The sequence below is a fragment of the Globicephala melas genome, chromosome 3, assembly GCF_963455315.2.
Source record: "Globicephala melas chromosome 3, mGloMel1.2, whole genome shotgun sequence".
Classification (NCBI taxonomy): Eukaryota; Metazoa; Chordata; class Mammalia; order Artiodactyla; family Delphinidae; genus Globicephala; species Globicephala melas.
Window position 1 is genome coordinate 144,626,061 of NC_083316.1, and position 18,437 is coordinate 144,644,497.

Here is an 18,437-nt window from a genome sequence, read left to right on the forward strand (position 1 = left end):
CATTACATCTTTATACACCCTATGCCTGTTATCATGGATTTGTAATTATTGCTTTCTGTATTTGTCTTTCCAATTGTCTATCAGTGATGGAATCCCTGTTTTTGTTTATCTCTTCATTTCTCCTTCATTTTTGAAGATAATTTTGTGTGATATAGAATTCTTGGTTGACATTTTTTTTTTCCTTCAGCACTTTAAATATGTCATCCACTGTCTTCTAGTTTCACTGGCTTCTAAAAAGAAATCATGTGTTAATTTTATTGAAGATTCATTGTACATGATGAATTGCTTCTCTCTTGCTACTTTTAAGACTCTGTTTCTTGTTCTTGACAATTTGACTATTTTGTCTTGGTATGGATCTCTTTAAGTTTATCCTGCTTGGATTTCATTGAGCTTCTTGGATGTATAGATTCTTGTCTTCCATCAAATGTAAGTTTTTGACCATTATTTTTTCAAATTTTCTTTCTGCTACTTTCTCTTTCTTTCCTCTCATTATAGAACTCCCATTATGTGGATGTTGGTGTGCTTGATATTGTTCCACAGGTCCCTTAGGATCTGTTAATTTTTCTTCATTCTTTTTCTTTCTGCTCCTCAGTCTGGCTAATCTCAATAGACGTTTTTTTTGTTTTGTTTTTTGTTTTTTTTTTTTTTTTTGCGGTACACAGGCCTCTCACTGCCGCGGCCTCTCCCGCTGCGGAGCACAGGCTCCGGACGCACAGGCTCAGCGGCCATGACTCATGGGCCCAGCCGTTCCGCGGCATGTGGGATCCTCCCGGACTGGGGCACGAACCTGCGTCCCCTGCATCAGCAGGCGGACTCTCAACCACTGCACCACCAGGGAAGCCCCTCAACAGACCTATTTTTAAGGTCATTGGTTCCTTCTGACTGCTCATATCTGATGTTGAACCTCTCTAATAAAATTTTTACATTTGTTATTGTACTTTTCAGCTCCAGAATTTTTATCTGATTCCTTTTTATAATTTCTCTCTCTTTGACTATATTCTCCATTTTCTGAGACATTATACCCCTGGTTTCCTTTAGTTCTTTGTCCATAGTTTCCTTTGGATATTTGAGCATACTTAAGATAATTGATTTAAAGTCTTTGTCTCCCAAGTCCACTGTCTGTCATTCTTTAGGGACAGCTTCTATTAAATTCTCTTTTTCCTGTGAATGGGCCATACTTTCTTGTTTCTTACATGCCTCATAATTTTGTGCTGAAAACTGGATATCTTGAATATTTTGATGTGCTAACTCAGACGTCAGAGTCTCCCTCCTTGCCAGGGCTATTGTCACTGCTTGATATAGATTGTAGTAGTTTGTTTGTTTAGTGACTTTTCTGAAGTATTTTTGTTAAGACTGTATTGTTTGTTGCATGTGGTCACTGAAGTCTCTAAATGCCTGGAATCGAGAGAAAAAAAACCTAGTCTTTGCAGCTGCGCGCATGTGTGTTGGGGCTTACGTTCAGCACTTAGCCAGGCCATTTACAGCTCTGCCAGAGCCTGCATTTCCTCCCTGTGTGGAGCTTGGAGGTCAACCAGAGCTGAGAACTTTGGGCTTTCTCCCATCCTTTTTCAGCATGTGTCCAACTCATCATGGCCTTCTAGATCCCCTGCAATAGGTGGTATTCTTCAAAGCTCTTTATTCTCCAAAGCATTTCACTCCTAAGCCTTTCCTCCCAGGTTTATTAGTGGTATTATTGTTTGACCAAACTTATATTCTTTGCCCTGTATGGAAGCAGGTAGTTCTTTTGACTTTAAATGTTTTTGATCAATGCCCTTTGCATAGCTGTTTCTCTCCCTTAAGAGAGTCCCAAGTCACGGAAATAAAGGCAAGCTCATGGCTTTAGTCCTTCAGGGAGCCCACAGACAGATCAAAACAAGCAACTACTGTACAGTTTCTTGGGACAAGGTCTGCTCTGCTCCCTCCAGCCCCAGGAACCCACAGGAACACGGAACACCATCTTCAAGACTGCCACTAAGATGGGGAGTAGAGAATGGGATAAGGATAAGTTAAAATGCTACAAAACTTTACCAGGTTTCAGTTGCCTTTTCTTGAGTAAGCATTTGCTTGGTTGCTGTAAACTTTTGACTGTTTTTCAGAGCTCTGGTAAAGTTGATTCTGACCATTTTTGCTGGATTTTTAATTGCTTCTTTGGAGGGACAGGCGCTTGGAACTCCCTATTTCACCATTTTTGCTGATTTCACTCGAAAAAGTAGTTTTTAAATGCATTTTGTTTGTTGACACATGAGGAAACTGAGGAGCAAAGGGAGAGGGAATGAACTGAATCAGTGGTAAGACTACCAAGAGGACTCAGGATACCTCTTATTTAGTTAATCTACCTCCCGCACTGCTTGGTCACATGGTTCATCAGCAGCAAGTCTCTCCTTGGTTCAAAGACCTCTGGGATTAGAGAGACAAAGCAAGGGTCTCCTCGTGGGCTCCGCCACATCCACTCTGCCTCCCTCCATCCACTCCCCCAACAGCAGTCAGCGTGATGGGGTTACATCACTCCCCCGCTTAACAGCCTTCAGCCTTCAGCCTTCTATCCACTGGTGTATTTATACAATGGAATATTATTCAGCCATAAAAATGAATGAAGTAATGATAGTTGCTACAACATGAATGAATCTTAAAAACCTTGTGCTGAGTAAAAGAAGCCAGTTGCAAAAGACCACATATTATATGATTCTATTTGTACGAAATGTCCAGAATAGGCAAATCTATAGAGACAGAAAGTAGATTAGTGGCCGATTGTGGCTCAGGGGACTTTTTTGAGGTGATGAGAATGTTCTAAAATTAATCATGGTGGTGGTTTCACAGCTCTCTGAGTAAATCATTGAAGTATATACTTTAAGTGGGCAAATTGTATCTAAATAAAGCTATTACCAAATCACTAAGTAAAATCTATCCAGCTTCCTGTTCTCTTGGAGTAAAGCCCAAAGTCATCGTGAAGCCCTGCATGACCTGGTTCTTGCCTCTCCAGCATCCTCTGTGTCACCCACCTCCTCCCTTATACTCCATGCACAGCAGTTTCCTTTTTGCTCTCTGAATGTGCCAAGTGTCTTCCTTACTTGGGGCCTTTGCGTATGCTATTCCCACTTCCTGAAATGCCCTTCCCCCCTTTCTGTTCCCATAGCTGACTTGTTTGAATCCTCCATGTATCATCAGCTCAGGGGGTCCTTTCTTAACTACCCCAACAAAAATTGGTGCCTCCTCTATCAGGCCCTATTTGTTTCTTACATCACATGTATCATATTTTGTAACCTTATATTTATTTGTGTATTCACCAAAAGAGCAAGATCAGTGCCTAGCATGTGCCTGGCATATTGTAGGCACTTACTGAATATCTGCTGCATGCATAAATGAGGACAACCTTGTAGGATCATACCATCCATCCTCCTGAATGAGGACAACCTTGTAGGATCATACCGTCCATCCTCCTGAGGGTCTTTCCTTAAATTGAAACACTTGTGTTTTGATTCACATGTCATATCAAACATCATTGTGTCCTATTCTGTTCTTGAAGATCTTCCAAGCTGGATATTCCTTAAACAAACTTCATCCCTAGGTTAACGGTAATGGCCTGGTCCTCACTTAGCAAGTGATGCTGAGTAGGGGCTGAGCACTGCAATGATATGGTGTAATCTCACATTCCAAGGGATTAGCAGAGGCTCCCATACCACACAGGGGACTCTGGGTGTTTTCATAGCCAACTGCTACTCCCCAGAAGCTGACAGTGTAAATGGGAAGGTAGACAGTGTAAATGAGTGGTAGAAAGACTGGCATTTTAGGCTGCTGTCACCAGGATGGAGTAATTGGGGAGCAGCAAGTGGCTCACAATAGCAGTTGAGAATATGGAAGTTAGATACTGGTTTTCCTGTCACTTCCTAGCCTGATGATTTTGGCCAAATTGTTTAACCTCTAAGCACCTCCATTTCCTTATCTGCAAAATGGGATCACAGTTTACACCTCACAGGGTTGCTTTGGGAATGAAATGAGAGGATGTGCTGAGCACACGCCAGGTGTACAGTGGGAGGTCAACCATGGGAATGACATAAACGCCATCCTTGTCACTCAGACTGGAGTGCATTACCTGTGCTAGGGAGAGGTCATGTTTGACTAATGAATGGGGGCCTTTGGGAGCCAGGCTGGGCCTGCATTGACTCCTGTGGCAGGCTGTGGTTTTTACATTGGTTTTACATTGGTTTTGTTTAGCCATATGGGCTGCATGGTCATCAGATAAAGTCAAGAAAGGAAGGGCAGGAAGGAGCAGAGATTCTTGGTATCCAGAGGTCTCACCAGGCTGCCTCTCTGTTCCATTTCATTTCACAGCCATATACAACTTCCAAGGGAGCGGAGTCCCCCAGCTCTCCCTGCAGATTGGCGATGTGGTGCGAATACAGGAGACCTGTGGAGGTGAGTCACTGGCCCAGGCGACCCTTGGATGCCAGGAGCTTGCTGATGGTGTTGGGACACCCCCAGGACATACCCAGCACCTCAGCCCTCTCTTGGAACTTGCACCTCTGTGTGGTCTATTTAAATACATTTTGCTAATATTAGTATTTCAGATTTACTGAAAATAATGCTTTGTTATTGTAGGAATTCATACTTAGAAACAAAAGCCAAACTGGGTGGTTTGATGTTCATTGTGCTCTCTGTTTGCCCAGCCATGGAGCTGTTGGGCCCTATGACACCTTCTAGATACACTTCTTTTTTTTTTTTTTTTTTTTGCGGTATGCGGGCCTCTCACTGCTGTGGCCTCTCCCGTTGCGGAGCACAGGCTCCGGATGTGCAGGCTCAGCGGCCATGGCTCACGGGCCCAGCCGCTCTGCGGCACGTGGGATCCTCCCGGACTGGGGCATCGGCAGGCGGACTCTCAAGCACTGCGCCTCCAGGGAAGCCCTAGATACACTTCTTTATTAGTTTCAACACCATTATAAAGGAATATCAGCATTATTAGGGTTTTGAAGGGTCCAGTAAATTATAATCCTGATTCCAGTTCTGCTGCACATAGCTGTGTGGTTTGGACACTGCATCTGGGCCAGGAAGCAAAACTCACTCCCTTCAGCAAGCTGGGTGCCCTGTCTTGGGCAAAATGGCATCTCTTTCTTCCCACAGAGGTGTCATCTCTTGTGAAGCCAGGTGTCTGTTGGGCTGTGTCCACCATCGTGGCGATGGTGGTGGTTTTTAAAGTTTGCACAAAGGTTAATAGCCTTGCACTTATGAGTCAGGCCATTAGAAATCAATGTATCACCTATGTCACTGATAAAATTGACATTGGGAGCACGGCTTGGGTGTAAGTGTCGAATGAGCTTGCTCATGGGCTGACTACATTCAGGCAGGCTTTCCCAGCCCTCACTGCCCAGCTGGGCCACCATGTATCTCCTCCTGCCTGGACCTGACTATAATCCTGCGGTGTGGAGGGCGTAGAGTGTGTCCTTCCTGTGGTCAGGCAGAGCAAAGAGAAAGGAGGGCAGAGGGGGCTCTGTCCCTGTTTCCCAGCTAATCCCTCAGGTTAGGCTCTCCTGTGCTGGGATGGGGGTGAGGGGTAGGCAGGAGGCAGGTGTGCTACTGTAAAGGAGGCCCCCTCAAGGAGAAATAGAGGGCCGGAGGAAAGGAGTTTGCCTACAGAGCTAGCCATCTTTGGGTTCTTAACCACATAGTGAGTACTGTGCTAAATTCCCATAACATGTTAGTTACTCCTCACAGCAACCTGCAGGACAGGTGGTATCTTCAGCCCTAGATTAGCTATATGCAATTAACAGAGCACCTCTGCAGATTCGTGAAGGAGTGCGTGTCCACACACACACACACACACACACACACACACACACACACAAATGCAAACCAAAAAGCAAACAAACAGAAAATGCTTTTTGGAGGGAGAAAGAATTTGATATTTGATATTTCAAAGCAGCTTTTTTTTTTTTTTGCGGTACGCGGGCCTCTCACTGTTGTGGCCTCTCCGATCGCGGAGCACAGGCTCCGGACGCGCAGGCTCAGCAGCCATGGCTCACGGGCCCAGCCGCTCCGCGGCATGTGGGATCTTCCCAGACCGGGGCATGAACCCATGTCCCCTGCATCGGCAGGCAGACTCTCAACCACTGCGCCACCAGGGAAGCCCTCAAAGCAGCTTTAAAGGAATCATCATGGGGGAAATGAGAACTTTGTTCACCTTCCTTACGTTTATTTTATGCTTTAGTACTGTTGCTATTTATTTATTTATTTTTTAAGGATTTCTTTTTTAAAATAATTTATTTATTTTTGGCTGCATTGGGTCCTCATTGCTGTGCGTGGGCTTTCTCTAGTTGTGGCGAGCAGGGGCTACTCTTCATTGCAGTGCGCAGGCTTCTCGTTGCGGTGGCTTCTCTTGTTGTGGAGCACGGGCTCTAGGCGCACGGGCTTCAGTACTTGTGGCATGTGGGCTCAGTAGTCGTGGCATGCGGGGTCTAGACTACAGGCTCAGTAGGTGTGACAGACGGGCTCAGTAGTTGTGGCTCGTGGGCTCTAGAGCGCAGGCTCAGTAGTTGTGAAATGCGGGCTCCAGTAGTTGTGGCTCATGGGCTCTAGGCACGTGGGCTTCAGTAGTTGTGGCGCATGGGCTCAGTAGTTGTGCACGTGGGCTCTAGAGCTCAGGCTCAGTAGTTGTGGCTCATGAGCTCTAGGTGGGTGGGCTTCAGTAGTTGTGGCTCATGGGCTCAGTAGTTGTGGCACGTGGGCTCTAGAGTGCAGGCTCAGTAGCTGTGGCACACGGGCTCAGTAGTTGTGGCTTGTGAGCTCTAGAGCTCAGACTCAGTAGCTGTGGCCCGTGGGCTCAGTAGTTGTGGCTCATGGGCTCTAGGTGAGTGGGCTTCAGTCGTTGTGGCACGTGGGCTCAGTAGTTGTAGCACATGGGCTCTAGAGTGCAGGCTCAGTGGTTGTGGCGCACGGACTTAGTTGCTCGGCGACATGTGGGCTCTTCCCTGACCAGGGCTCAAACCCATGTCGCCTGCATTGTCAGGCAGATTCTCAACCACTGCGCCACCAGGGAAGCCCAGTGTTGTTATTTTGGACATCATGCACTTTTCAGTGTCCAGGCCTCTATAGTGCCCAGTCTGGCCCTATTTTACACACAGAGTGAGTGGGACTGGGGGAGGGGTAGGGATCTGATTCCAAACACCCTGCCCTCCTCCCACAGTGCAATCCTACCCTTTACAAATGTAGTTCTACTCAGTGGCAGTTAAGCAAACTCTAGGTGTCTACCAAGGGCAAAGATTGAAAATAAAAACAGCAAGCAAAACAACTCCTCAGTGTCACTTTTGTGCTACTGGATGATAATCCCGAGAAACAGTCAGAGACCTCAGATTTGCAGGTGAAGGAGCAAGGCTCAGGGAAGAGAAATGACTTGCCTAGGCTTGCACAGTGAGCCAGTTGCTGTTCTCTCCACTCTCCTAAGACTGCTCCCTTTTCTCCACCCCATGCCTACCAAGGCAGTGAAAAGCCTCAGAATGTTTTCTGTGTCCTACATTTTGAAATTCAGATGAGTGTTTTTTTCTTCTTTTCATGCAGTTTCCCTGGAGAAAGTGCTTCAGGGCAGGAAACTGACCACATAGGTTGCTGTAATCAGAGCCTTTCTTTACTTTTGCCTGGCTTATAGCCTGACCTTCAAAAAGACTGCACTTGCTGACTCAAGTCACCTTTGTTTCAGGGATTAACCTCCTTGCTCCGAAGCTCTTTAGTTCTGGTTTCCCATTTAAAATTTTGTTTTATCAGTCTTATTTTAATGCATCCTTGTAATAAGCAGCCACAGTACTTTTCTGGAAAGAGCTGGACATATTAATTGAGCAAGTGATTGCCAGTTCATGACTACTTTGAAAATACATTTGGAAGTCTGTTAGACTGATTCTAGATATCTGAGGAATTGGTATGAAAATTATTAGGATTTATCATGCATGCACTCATACCCATATAGAGTTTTCAAACTGGAATTTATAGGATCCTAAGAGTCCGTGAGGGCCTTAGATGGCTAAGGGCTCTGAGATCAGGCCTGGTCTTATCTTTTTTGCATGCGGGGAGTTCTGCTTATGATTCCAGTTGAAAAACAGTTCCTCTGCAGATATAAAAAAGTGAAAACCATAGTGTTAGTCAAAAATTAGTCAAAATGACATAGTAGAAAAAATATGGGTGTGCTTATATCACCGTCTTGCAGAAACCTACTCAAAAAATAAAATCCAGCCAATTGAGAGATGAATCAAAATGTTAAAATATAGGAATTGAAAAGCTGTGATAAGAGGAAATACTGGCAAACATTGAGTCCAAGTGAATTGATTTGTCAAAATTAGTATTAAAAGTCATGGTAGTTACGACTACCAAAAAGAATGTCATTGTTTGAAAACTGTAAAATGTAACCCCCCACCCCCCACCCCACAAAAAAAACGAATACAATTGAGAAGTGGAGAGGGGAATGGAATAGAATAGATACAGTCTTGAAGATTCAAAGCACATTTCTCCAGATATCAGCAAGGATTAATTCTTGGTGGTAGGAATGTGAATATTTTTATTTTGTGTTTTTCAGTAATTTTAAACTCTCCCCTCTCCTCCACAAAGAGAAAAGAAAAGAAGGAAGGAAGGAAGGAAGAGAGGAAGGAAGGGAGGAAGGAAGAAAAGAAAGAAAGAAGAAAGAGAAAGAAAAGAAGTAGAAAAAGCATGGGCTTTTGAATCAGAAAGTTATCCTCTGCTCCACTTACCCACTAGCTTAGTAATCTTAGGGAAGTAAGCCTCAGTTTTCTCACCTGCAAAAATGTATTATCATCACCTTGCTTCTGGGTGTATTATGAGGATAAAATGAGAGAAGTAGAGAAGCTGTTTAGCCTCATGCCTGGCTCCTAGGCGCTCTGTGTTGAATTCCATCTCTTTCCCCCATTAAACAGAGCTACACTGAGACTGGCAGGTATGTATCTATCTTAGCCACATCGCCCAGGGAACACAGAAGGTGACCCTCTGATTGCCTGGAGTGGGTGAGGCTAGCCCTTCTTTGCCTATGCACTAAACTTACTCAGCCAGATGAATGGGGAAAACAAAAATCTGAGCTGAAACCTTAGGCATGAATGAATTTCCTTTCACTAGAGCTCTAATGGTTTTAGTATTTCCTTTTAGATAATATTTTATTGCGATAAAAACTCAAACAATTCAGAAGGGTGCCCATTGCTAAGCTTTCCTAATAGACATCCTAATGCCTATTTCTTTGTCCATATTACATCTCTCAGACTGCCTCTCTTACCCAGAGGCAGCATAAACATTCTGCTTCCTGATTTTAGATGTGGAAAACACATGTGTTTATTAAGTAGTCAGAACTCCTCATGGGGGAATAAATGTGAAAAAGGAGTGTTGTTTTTCCCCAGTCCCTTCCTTCAGTTATATTTGGTTGACATCTTTCCAGATATTTAACAACATCTCAAAAGAAGGCTTCAATTCCATATGCAGTTTAATGCTCCTCTCCTCCTTCCCTTTTCCTAGCTTAAACAAGGCTGGGGGTAGAGGGAGCTTGGGGTACTCTCTCTCTGATTCTTTGACTTCCTGATCAAATAAGCCAAAAGATCAGCCAGTCCCCTGCACGAATAGCCATGTAGCTGGGGAACAAGATGCCAGATGCCCGCTATATCTCTGAGTGAGTCTTCTGGACTGCACCCTTCGCGCTTGGATTTGGTCTGGGGGTGAGAGAGCTCTACCATGCACTCCTAAGGCAACAGCAGCTACCTCCGAAGACCAACTCCCATCTCCTGCTTACTTGGACAGCGGTGAGGGGATGTTCCTTGGGGGTATCCCAGGTTACTTAGACTCTTCCTTATGAGCTCTTCAGAGGGAATGTCTGCTCCACTCTCAGTTATTTGCTACCTGACTCTTCCTTTCCAGAACAACAGCGAAGGTTCCATTCCATCTACTGATACACATACTTGCCCGGGTCATGGGGGCCCACTCTTAGTGGTGAAGAGAATGGGATTTCTAGACAGTGGTTTCCAAGGTGCTTTTGAATTTCATTTACCAGTAAAATGGAACAAGGGGAGGGGATGAGGGAGGAAGTTGACATAGCTTAACCTCCTTAAGGTAAGGCATAGCTTTTATTGTCATTGTTTTCTAAAAAATGGGACTATACTGTACATACCATTCTGAGACTTGTGCTTCTCACTTAAAAACATCTGGAATTCCTTCTAAGCTGGCACGTGTGAATCACCTCCACCTTGGTTCAGCTGCAAAGAGCTCTGCGTGAAGAGTTCCGAATCTCCCACTTGCTGAGTGGGGTACACCCAGAGCCATGCCACCTCTTCCTACTGACAACTCCACCGAGAGTGATCCTGACCCATCTGAGTCCTTTGCTTTTAGGGCACGGTGGGGTGGTGGGTGGGGGACATTATGTGCACTTAAGAGGATATTTTTTTAAAGTGCCACTTTGCAGGGAGATGGTCCTTTGTTTAGATCTGCTCTAGAAACAGGTTGGTATGAAAGGGACTCCATTTTCTTAAGTAAGGCTGTTTCATTGTAGGGAGTTGGTAAGTGAAGTTTTTCTTCCCTTTTGCTTGTGGGTGAGGCTAAAACGTCAGTAAACTTCCATTATGTTGAATTTGAAGCATGTTTCATTTACTTTGTTGTTATGGGAATATGTTGAAATGACTTCACACACAAAAAAAAAAAACCCACAAAAAAACAAAAAACAGGGCTTCCCTGGTGGCGCGGTGGTTGACAGTCCGCCTGCCGATGCAGGCGACACGGGTTCGTGACCCGGTCCGGGAAGATCCCACATGCCGTGGTGCGGCTAGGCCCGTGAGCCATGGCCGCTGAGCCTGCGCATCTGGAGCCTGTGCTCCACAACGGGAGAGGCCACAGCAGTGAGAGGCCTACGTACCACAAAAACAAAAAACAATATTCAAATTCTGTAGGTTCTGGAAATAAAATAGAAAATATGCCTAAGTTTCTCTGGTTAATGATGATGATGATGATTATGGATTTTTAACTGACATATGGTATTTAGTAATTTTTTTAACACTTACCATATGCCAGGCACTGTACAAACTCTGAATTGCTTATCTAATTTAAGCCTATGAGACGGGCACTATTATTGTTCACATTTTACAAATAAGGAAACTAAGGCTTAGAGAAGTGCACTAACTTGTCTAAGATCATGCAGAAGTGCAGATCTTCATTCAAATCCAGACTTTGATTCCAGAGCTCATACCCTTAACCACTGATTGATACTGGCTTCTGTTACATTCTTCTTAATGTTATTAGATATTTCAATCAAATAGGAAAGTGAAATACACCCAGGCACACACCACTCAAATAGATATTAACATTTTTCCTTGTTTAGTTCATACATATATTTTTAAAGAAATAAACATTTTAGGTGCAACCGAGATCCCCTGTTTACCCCTCTCCTACTGCATTCTTGTCTTTTTGTCCATTCTTCAGGTAACACTCATCCTGAAATTGGTATGTCTTCTTCCAGTCTAAGGTTTTGTACCTTTACCAGATGTGTTCACCTTCATAATTCTGTTTAAACAATAGTTTGTGCAACAGCCGTGTATGGTAGCTGTTATTGTCCTTATTTGACAGGTGAAAACACTGAGGCTTAAGTGACATGACCAAAGATCACGTTGCCCGGAGAGGGCAGAGAGAGGACTGGATTTCTAGGATGTGGATTCTTGTTTGATGTTCTGGGATGCTTTTAACCTCTCCTCCTTTTTCCCCTCCCCACGCAACTCCTGGGTGATTAGAGAATTTAGGTACATTTCATTTTGATATTTGGAATGTGGGAAAGGAGGACAGTTGGAGTTTATCATTTTCCATAAGAATGGTAAAAAAAAATTTCCTTTCCTCATATTCCCCAGGATGCACTTTGTGAGTTTTCTGTTTATAAAGTTTTCATGGATAGGGTTAGACAAAAAAAGCCTTTTCTATTACTTAACTGAAAGGGCATTAAGCCAGGGGATGCGTCCTGGGGTGTGGTAAATGCTGTGTTACCCTGAGCCTGGTTTTGATCATGGATTTTGCTATGTGTGCCAACTATTGTTATCTGCCCAGTCAGGTCTTGGAGTACAGCCAGATATAACTGGCCAGTGACCAGACTAGGGAGTGGACATCAGGGGTCATAGAGATCAGTGATTCGGCAGGGTTGGGGATATCAGAAAAAGTCCTAAGGACAGCTCTGATGCAGTGGATGCTTTCTCATCATCCAGCAAGTGGAGATGGTGGTAAGCCTGTCTCGTCAAGGATCACTGGGGATCTATTTCTGAGAGCACCTAGCCCAATGTCATGTACACAGTAGGTGCACAGTCAGTGTTTGTTGAACTTAAATCTGGGAGCCAGAATGTATATGCTGACGGTAGGCGGTAAGCGTCAGTCGATTTCTTGCTCAGGAGTGAGTTGAAGTTTTGCAAATCAGGATACCGACAAGGGGTGGCAAGTCACTGATTCTCAAGGGTGAGAGAGGGCAATGTCACTGGAATTCAAGGGTCCCAGATGGAGCCCCTGTCGTGGAGAGCCAGATGTGGGCATACTAGTGGTCCCTTGGTTGTTTTCCTACTATCTGGTGGATTTTGGTGGCCTTGGCCAATAAGGTGGATTCAGGTCACTGCAGCCAAGAAACCCTTAACTGTCTCTGTGCTTTAAGAGAACGTTATCTGTATTTGTGCTCATCGCATGGGGGACAATGTGGTGGAACAGCTTTGAGGGCTGGCTTTGAAGCCACACAGACTTGCCCTTGAACCCTGGCATGTGATTTGGCCCAGTACCTCAACTGACTTGAATCTCAATTTCTTCATCTACAGAATGGGAATATTACTTAGCTCACAGTATGGATATGAGCACTGAATGAGAGAATACATGTACAACACTTAGCATATAGCTTCGTGTGCATTAAGATCCCCTGATCAATTAATGGTAGCTAGTAATGTTACAGAGATGCTCTCATATCTTGTTTGTTGAATGGGAAAGAACTGCAAATAAAGGAGGTTGTTCTAGTGCAGTACTAGAGTGTCACCTCCAGAGTCAGATGCTTGGGTTTAGGTCTTAACTGCATTACTCACTAGCTGTGTGACCATGAGCAAGTTGCTTAATCTCTCTGTGCCTCTCTATTTTCATTTGCAGAATTGAGGCAATAATAGTACCTACTTTATAGAATCATTGTGAAGATTAATTTATAATTTGAAAAAAACAAAATAAAAAACTTTACCAGAGTTCCTGGCACACAGCAAGCACTATAATTAATATAATATAAGCATTATTGTTCACAGTTAATTATTACAGATAGTTATAGGGAAAATTATTAGAGGAGTGTGAAAATAGAATATGTTCTTCATGAAGTAGAAAGTTTTCCACCACTGGAAGTACTTAGTGGGGTTGTAGTTTTGGGGATTCAGATGTTGGGAGAATGGAAATATTAGGCAAATACCATGCTCCTTCTTCTATTAGACAGGAAGCACAGTATGATGGCTGTTTACGTTCAGATCCTGGCACTGTTACTTACTAGCTGTGTAACTGTGGTCAAGTTACTCAATTTCTCTGTGCCTCAGGTGGGCCACTCTTCTGTAAAATGGGATAATTGAATTTCCCACCTCATGTGGTTGTTATGAAGATTAAAAGGCTTCATATATGAAGAGTGCTTAGAACGTTTTTTTATTCCAAACCTGAGATTCTTTCTCTCCAGCCTCCATTCCTTCCTTTCTCTCTCCTTCCTTTTCTCCTTCTCTCCTTCCTCTACCCTTCTGTCTTTCAGAATAGGAACCACTTTGGGCCCCTGTTGCTTTAGAACTTTCTTTATGACCTGAGCCTCAAGCTGGCTCATGACTGGGAGGGGTGACTTTGCATTTTAAGTTGTTTGTTTTGGAGCTTGCACGTATGTCTGTTGAGAACATATTTCGACAACAATCTGTCAGCCCAGTAATGAGGGTTTGCTAATGAGGCGCCTGACAGACGCTTTTTATTTACAGAGATGACAAATGCCACTACTTGGCTGTGCTTGAATCATTTCAAAGGCCAGTAGGCTCATTATAGTCATCAATACTTGCTATACTGAGGTTCATTTTGTCCGAGAACTGTGTATAATTTGGATCTCTATTAATTGAGTCATTTTTGATATTCCTGCAAAGGGAAGAATCTCTTAAAATTCCTGTCATTTTACCCATCCCTGAACTTATCTGTTTTGTAATGACTAACTTCTGCAAGTCACATTTTAGACACAATTTGCTGCTGTTAGCACTGCGGCCATTATTTTAGGATGTTCGCCAAACTCCCTCAGACATTCTCAGCCTTTCTTTGTCCCTAAGGCAGAGGTTGAAAACATGCATATGAACACAGGAAGGACCCAGGCAGTTAATGGAAATAAGTGAGGGGCTAGGTAGAGGCTGGTGAGTTGGAGGCGCCTGCTTTGTCTGATGGGACCAGCTGCTTCTCACCACTAGCCAACTGCAACCATGCGGGAGCACTGGCCACCATCTCTGGGCCTCCTGTTCTTTCAAAAGAAGGATGAAATTTGCATTTTTATGTGAAATCCCTGTATTTGTGGATGCTTTTTGGAGATGTTGGCAACTAATTCAAGAAACTGTTGAATCCTAGGGCTTTGATCTGTACCTGAGCACTTCTCAATAGTTTCTTTGCCAGTGAAAAACAAACAGCAACAACAAAACCCAGCAAGGAACTTGTACGAGTAGATGAAAAACCTGTTTCTTTGTTTTCTCTTTGCAGACTGGTATAGGGGATACCTTCTAAAGCACAAAATGTTGCAGGTGAGGTCAATTTGTTTTTATTTGGGACAATATTGGATGTCTGTACATGACCCTGCCAGCCCCCTGGGCACTCATCTCCCACTGTTGCTCCTCTGCAGACTGATTCCATTCCTCCCTCCTTGTGTCCTGTGATTTCCTCGCTGTGCCTCAGTGCCTTCCCCTTTCACTCATTCTTTAAGGTCAACCTCCAGAGCTCTCTTCTCCCTGAAACTTTTCCTAATATGCCAGTCACATATGATTTTTCGAGTCCTGTGGAATTGTGCATTTTTTATCTGAAATTTATCTCCTACTGCCTTTCTTTAGCATTGCTTGGGGCATTCATCATTTCCTCACCTATGTGTGCAACATGACTCAGAAGGGACAGGTCCAGTCTCCGCCCTCAGGGAGTTCCCCTGCCCCAGCCCCACAGCACACCGCCATCTCCATGGGAGCAAGCGCCTGCTTTGCTCATCTCTCTACATCTCACAGTGTCTAGCGCAGTGACCGGATGTCCCCAGTGTACACGCTGGCTGAATTTATGAAGGAATTTCCAAGTAGTTGATCAACTTCTCTTAACGGAGCTAAGCTTATAGAGCAAGGAAATAATAGATGCTTTTTCCTTCCTCCATCATGAACAATAAAATAAATCCAGAGAGAAAGAGATCTCAAATCAAAGCAACCCATATGCAACCAGGGACACTGTTGCCTCAGGACCTGACCTTTCCTGACTGTGAAGGGTGGCTGCTGTCCCGGGCAGGAGAGGCGAGAGGCAGAACGCTATTCTCCCTTAGAGTGAGTCTTTCAGGCACTCCAGCCTTGCCCATCTGATAGGGTGAGTGTCCGCAATGGGGTTGGAGCATCCTTTGGAATCGAGGGCTACTGTGGGATCCTGAACAACTGATAAAGAACTGGAGAGGAACCAGACCTGAAAGAGTAGATTTGGCACCTACCACTTGTTCTCTTGGACTGAGATTATTCCTGTAAAGTTTGAGGTTTTTACCAGCTAGCAGCTTTTGGAAAAATCATGAAGACCTGGGGTCAGTTTTTTTCTGTAGGGACAGGTCATGCTATCTCACCTTGTCTTATCTTATCCCCAACAGGGCATTTTTCCTAAATCCTTTATCCACATCAAAGAAGTGACAGTGGAGAAAAAAAGGTATTTGCCCTCCTTCCCCACACTAGACCCTCCAGTGGTTCGTGGATGTCGCTGTCCTGTCTGCTCTGAAAACCTGACTGGGCAGATGTGAAGGATGCTCAGCCGATCCGCCTTCCTTGTGCTGTGTTTATCTTCTTTCCCTCACTGGATGGGAGACCCAATGCAGATTGATTCGTGTTCACATCTGATTCTGAGGGGGTATTAGTAAACCTGGAGAATCATACTTTTCACTGGCAGCTGCCTTTGAACTGAATTAAAGTAGATTACTCCTGAATAATGAGCTTGGAGGGCCCACCCAATGAAGGAGACATTAAAAAGGAAGTCCCTTGCATCTGCATAATGTAATTGGTGTAGACATTAGAGGCGGTTTAGTCTCCTGCCAGGAAGGCCCCTCTCAGCAGCTGTAGCTTAATGCAAATTTGCCAGCATCTTATCTTGTTAGCACCTGGGTCTCAATTTCACACCATTTTCTCTCCCACCGTAAATAGAAATATCGAGAACATTATTCCTGCAGAAATTCCTCTGGCACAAGAAGTGACAACGACACTTTGGGAATGGGGCAGCATCTGGAAACAGCTCTACGTGGTAAGACTCAAAACCCTGCTCCCTGGGATAGAAGCTTCTTGCAGTTTTTGGCTTGGTTCAAATATGGAACTTAGCCTTGACATAGTATAGCAAACAGTATGAGGCTATCAAGGCCCAGAGAAGTTAGGTGACTTTCTCAAAGCCATACAGCGAGCTAGTGACAGAGCCATAGTGAATGGGCATCTGGTGTGATCCTTCTGTTTTTTTTAAACTACTGAAAAAGTCATCAAACTTGAGTATGCTTAAGAATCACCTCGAGAGCTATTAAAAATACAGCTTCCTTCAATGGGGCTCTGCATTTTAATAAACTTAGAGATTTTGATTTGGTGGTCTGCCAATAACACGTTGAGAAATACTGTTCTCGTATATTTAACTAATGACTGTTGTCCTCAGATCTATGAGGGAGCTTTGACCCTGGAAAACAAAGAGGGTGTTTTATACGCGTTTTCCCTGTATTGAAGTAAATCTAATTTAAAATCCTCCTTTGATGTTTCTAAAACTAATGAAAGTGAGCAGCTAAGAAAACCATTAAACTGAGAGTGAAAATGTCAACCAAAGCTTACTGCATATTTGCTACAGCATCGTGTGCACCTGCTGTTGCACACGCTCTGTTTGTGGAGTCACATTTTATGGTCATAAATGTTGACTCCCATGTGGATATTTCATCATATATGGTAATAGGCATATTCAGTTACCATTCTATAAGTTTCCCAAAGGTTGTTAGGACAGTTTAGGGGGCAAACAGCAGACTTGAGGCTAAAGTGATTTATTATTTATTTCTACCACCCCTTTTACACATCACATACACAGGCGTCGTGGAAGCTTGGCATTTTCCTTAAGAAATCTTTGAATTGCAAGTCCATCGTGCCCTTTACCCTAGTAAAGTGATCCTTAAACCTCCAGTTTCATGATTCTTACCATATCTGCGTACCACCCATGAAGTATTTACTTAAAACCTAAGTTGTCTCCCTTTTTAGTAAACTTAAATGACTTACATAAGGAACTTTACAACATGCTGTGTCATTCCAACAATCCTCCAACTCTCCAACACCAACTGGATGCCCTATAATTCAATTCAATTCAGTTCTAACACTGACTCCCCAGAGTTTAAGGGCTCAGTTCTACACGACTGCCCTCTCTTCAGATGCCAGTTGCAAGTCCCAGGTCCCAGGCTCCCCACACATCTGTCCAACTTGGTACAAATTTGGGGACTCCCACAACACCCCTCCAACCTCACCTCAGGTTCCGTGTGTCCATAGAACAACTCATAAAACTCAGGAAAGTACTACTTTTACAGTTTTATTATAAAGGATACAACTCAGGAACAGCCAATGGAAGAGAGACACAGAGGAAGGTACTGGGGTAGCGATGGGCACAGAGTTTCCATGCCTTCCCCAGGGAAGGCGTGCCACCCTCCCAGCACATCAATATGTTTACCTTCTGGGAAGCTACTAGAACCTCGTTGTTCAAGAGTTTTTATCCGCATTTCATTACATAGGCATGATTAAATGATTGAATCAAGTTCCAACCCTTCTAACCTCCCTGGAGGTTGGGGGTTGGAGCTGGAAGTTCCAACCCTCTAACCACATGGTTGGTTCCTCTGACAGCCAGCCCCCATTCTTGAAGCTCTCTAGGACTCATCTCATTAGCACAGACTCAGGTCTGGTCAAAACAGGCTCGTTGTGAATAAGAAAAGACACATCTATCACTTAGAAAATTCCAAGCATTTTAAGAGCTCTGTGCCAGAAACTGGGGAGAAAGACCCGATAGGTATATATACCTTTATCACTTCACATGTGCTTCCCAAATGCACAGTCAAAAGCTCTTGGCACAGTTAGAACATTATTCAGATAAATACACGAAAACAAAACAATGTCATCGAGTAGTACCTGTCAAAAGCTCGGAGCCAAAGAACTTCTCTCTCTTTTTGTTAAAAAAAAAAAAAAAGAAATTAACAAATGTGA

General features: G+C 43.9%; 1 protein-coding gene across 1 annotated transcript in view; it reads left to right on the plus strand.

Moving 5' to 3' along the window:
- Positions 1 to 18,437, plus strand: part of DOCK2 (dedicator of cytokinesis 2) — a 407,888-nt gene that overhangs the window by 16,502 nt on the left and 372,949 nt on the right. Inside the window, exons 2-5 of the mRNA XM_030829968.3 lie at positions 4,330 to 4,413; positions 14,713 to 14,753; positions 15,833 to 15,888; positions 16,377 to 16,473. Coding sequence (XP_030685828.1) covers positions 4,330 to 4,413; positions 14,713 to 14,753; positions 15,833 to 15,888; positions 16,377 to 16,473 — 278 coding nt within the window. The remainder of the gene's footprint in view (positions 1 to 4,329; positions 4,414 to 14,712; positions 14,754 to 15,832; positions 15,889 to 16,376; positions 16,474 to 18,437) is intronic.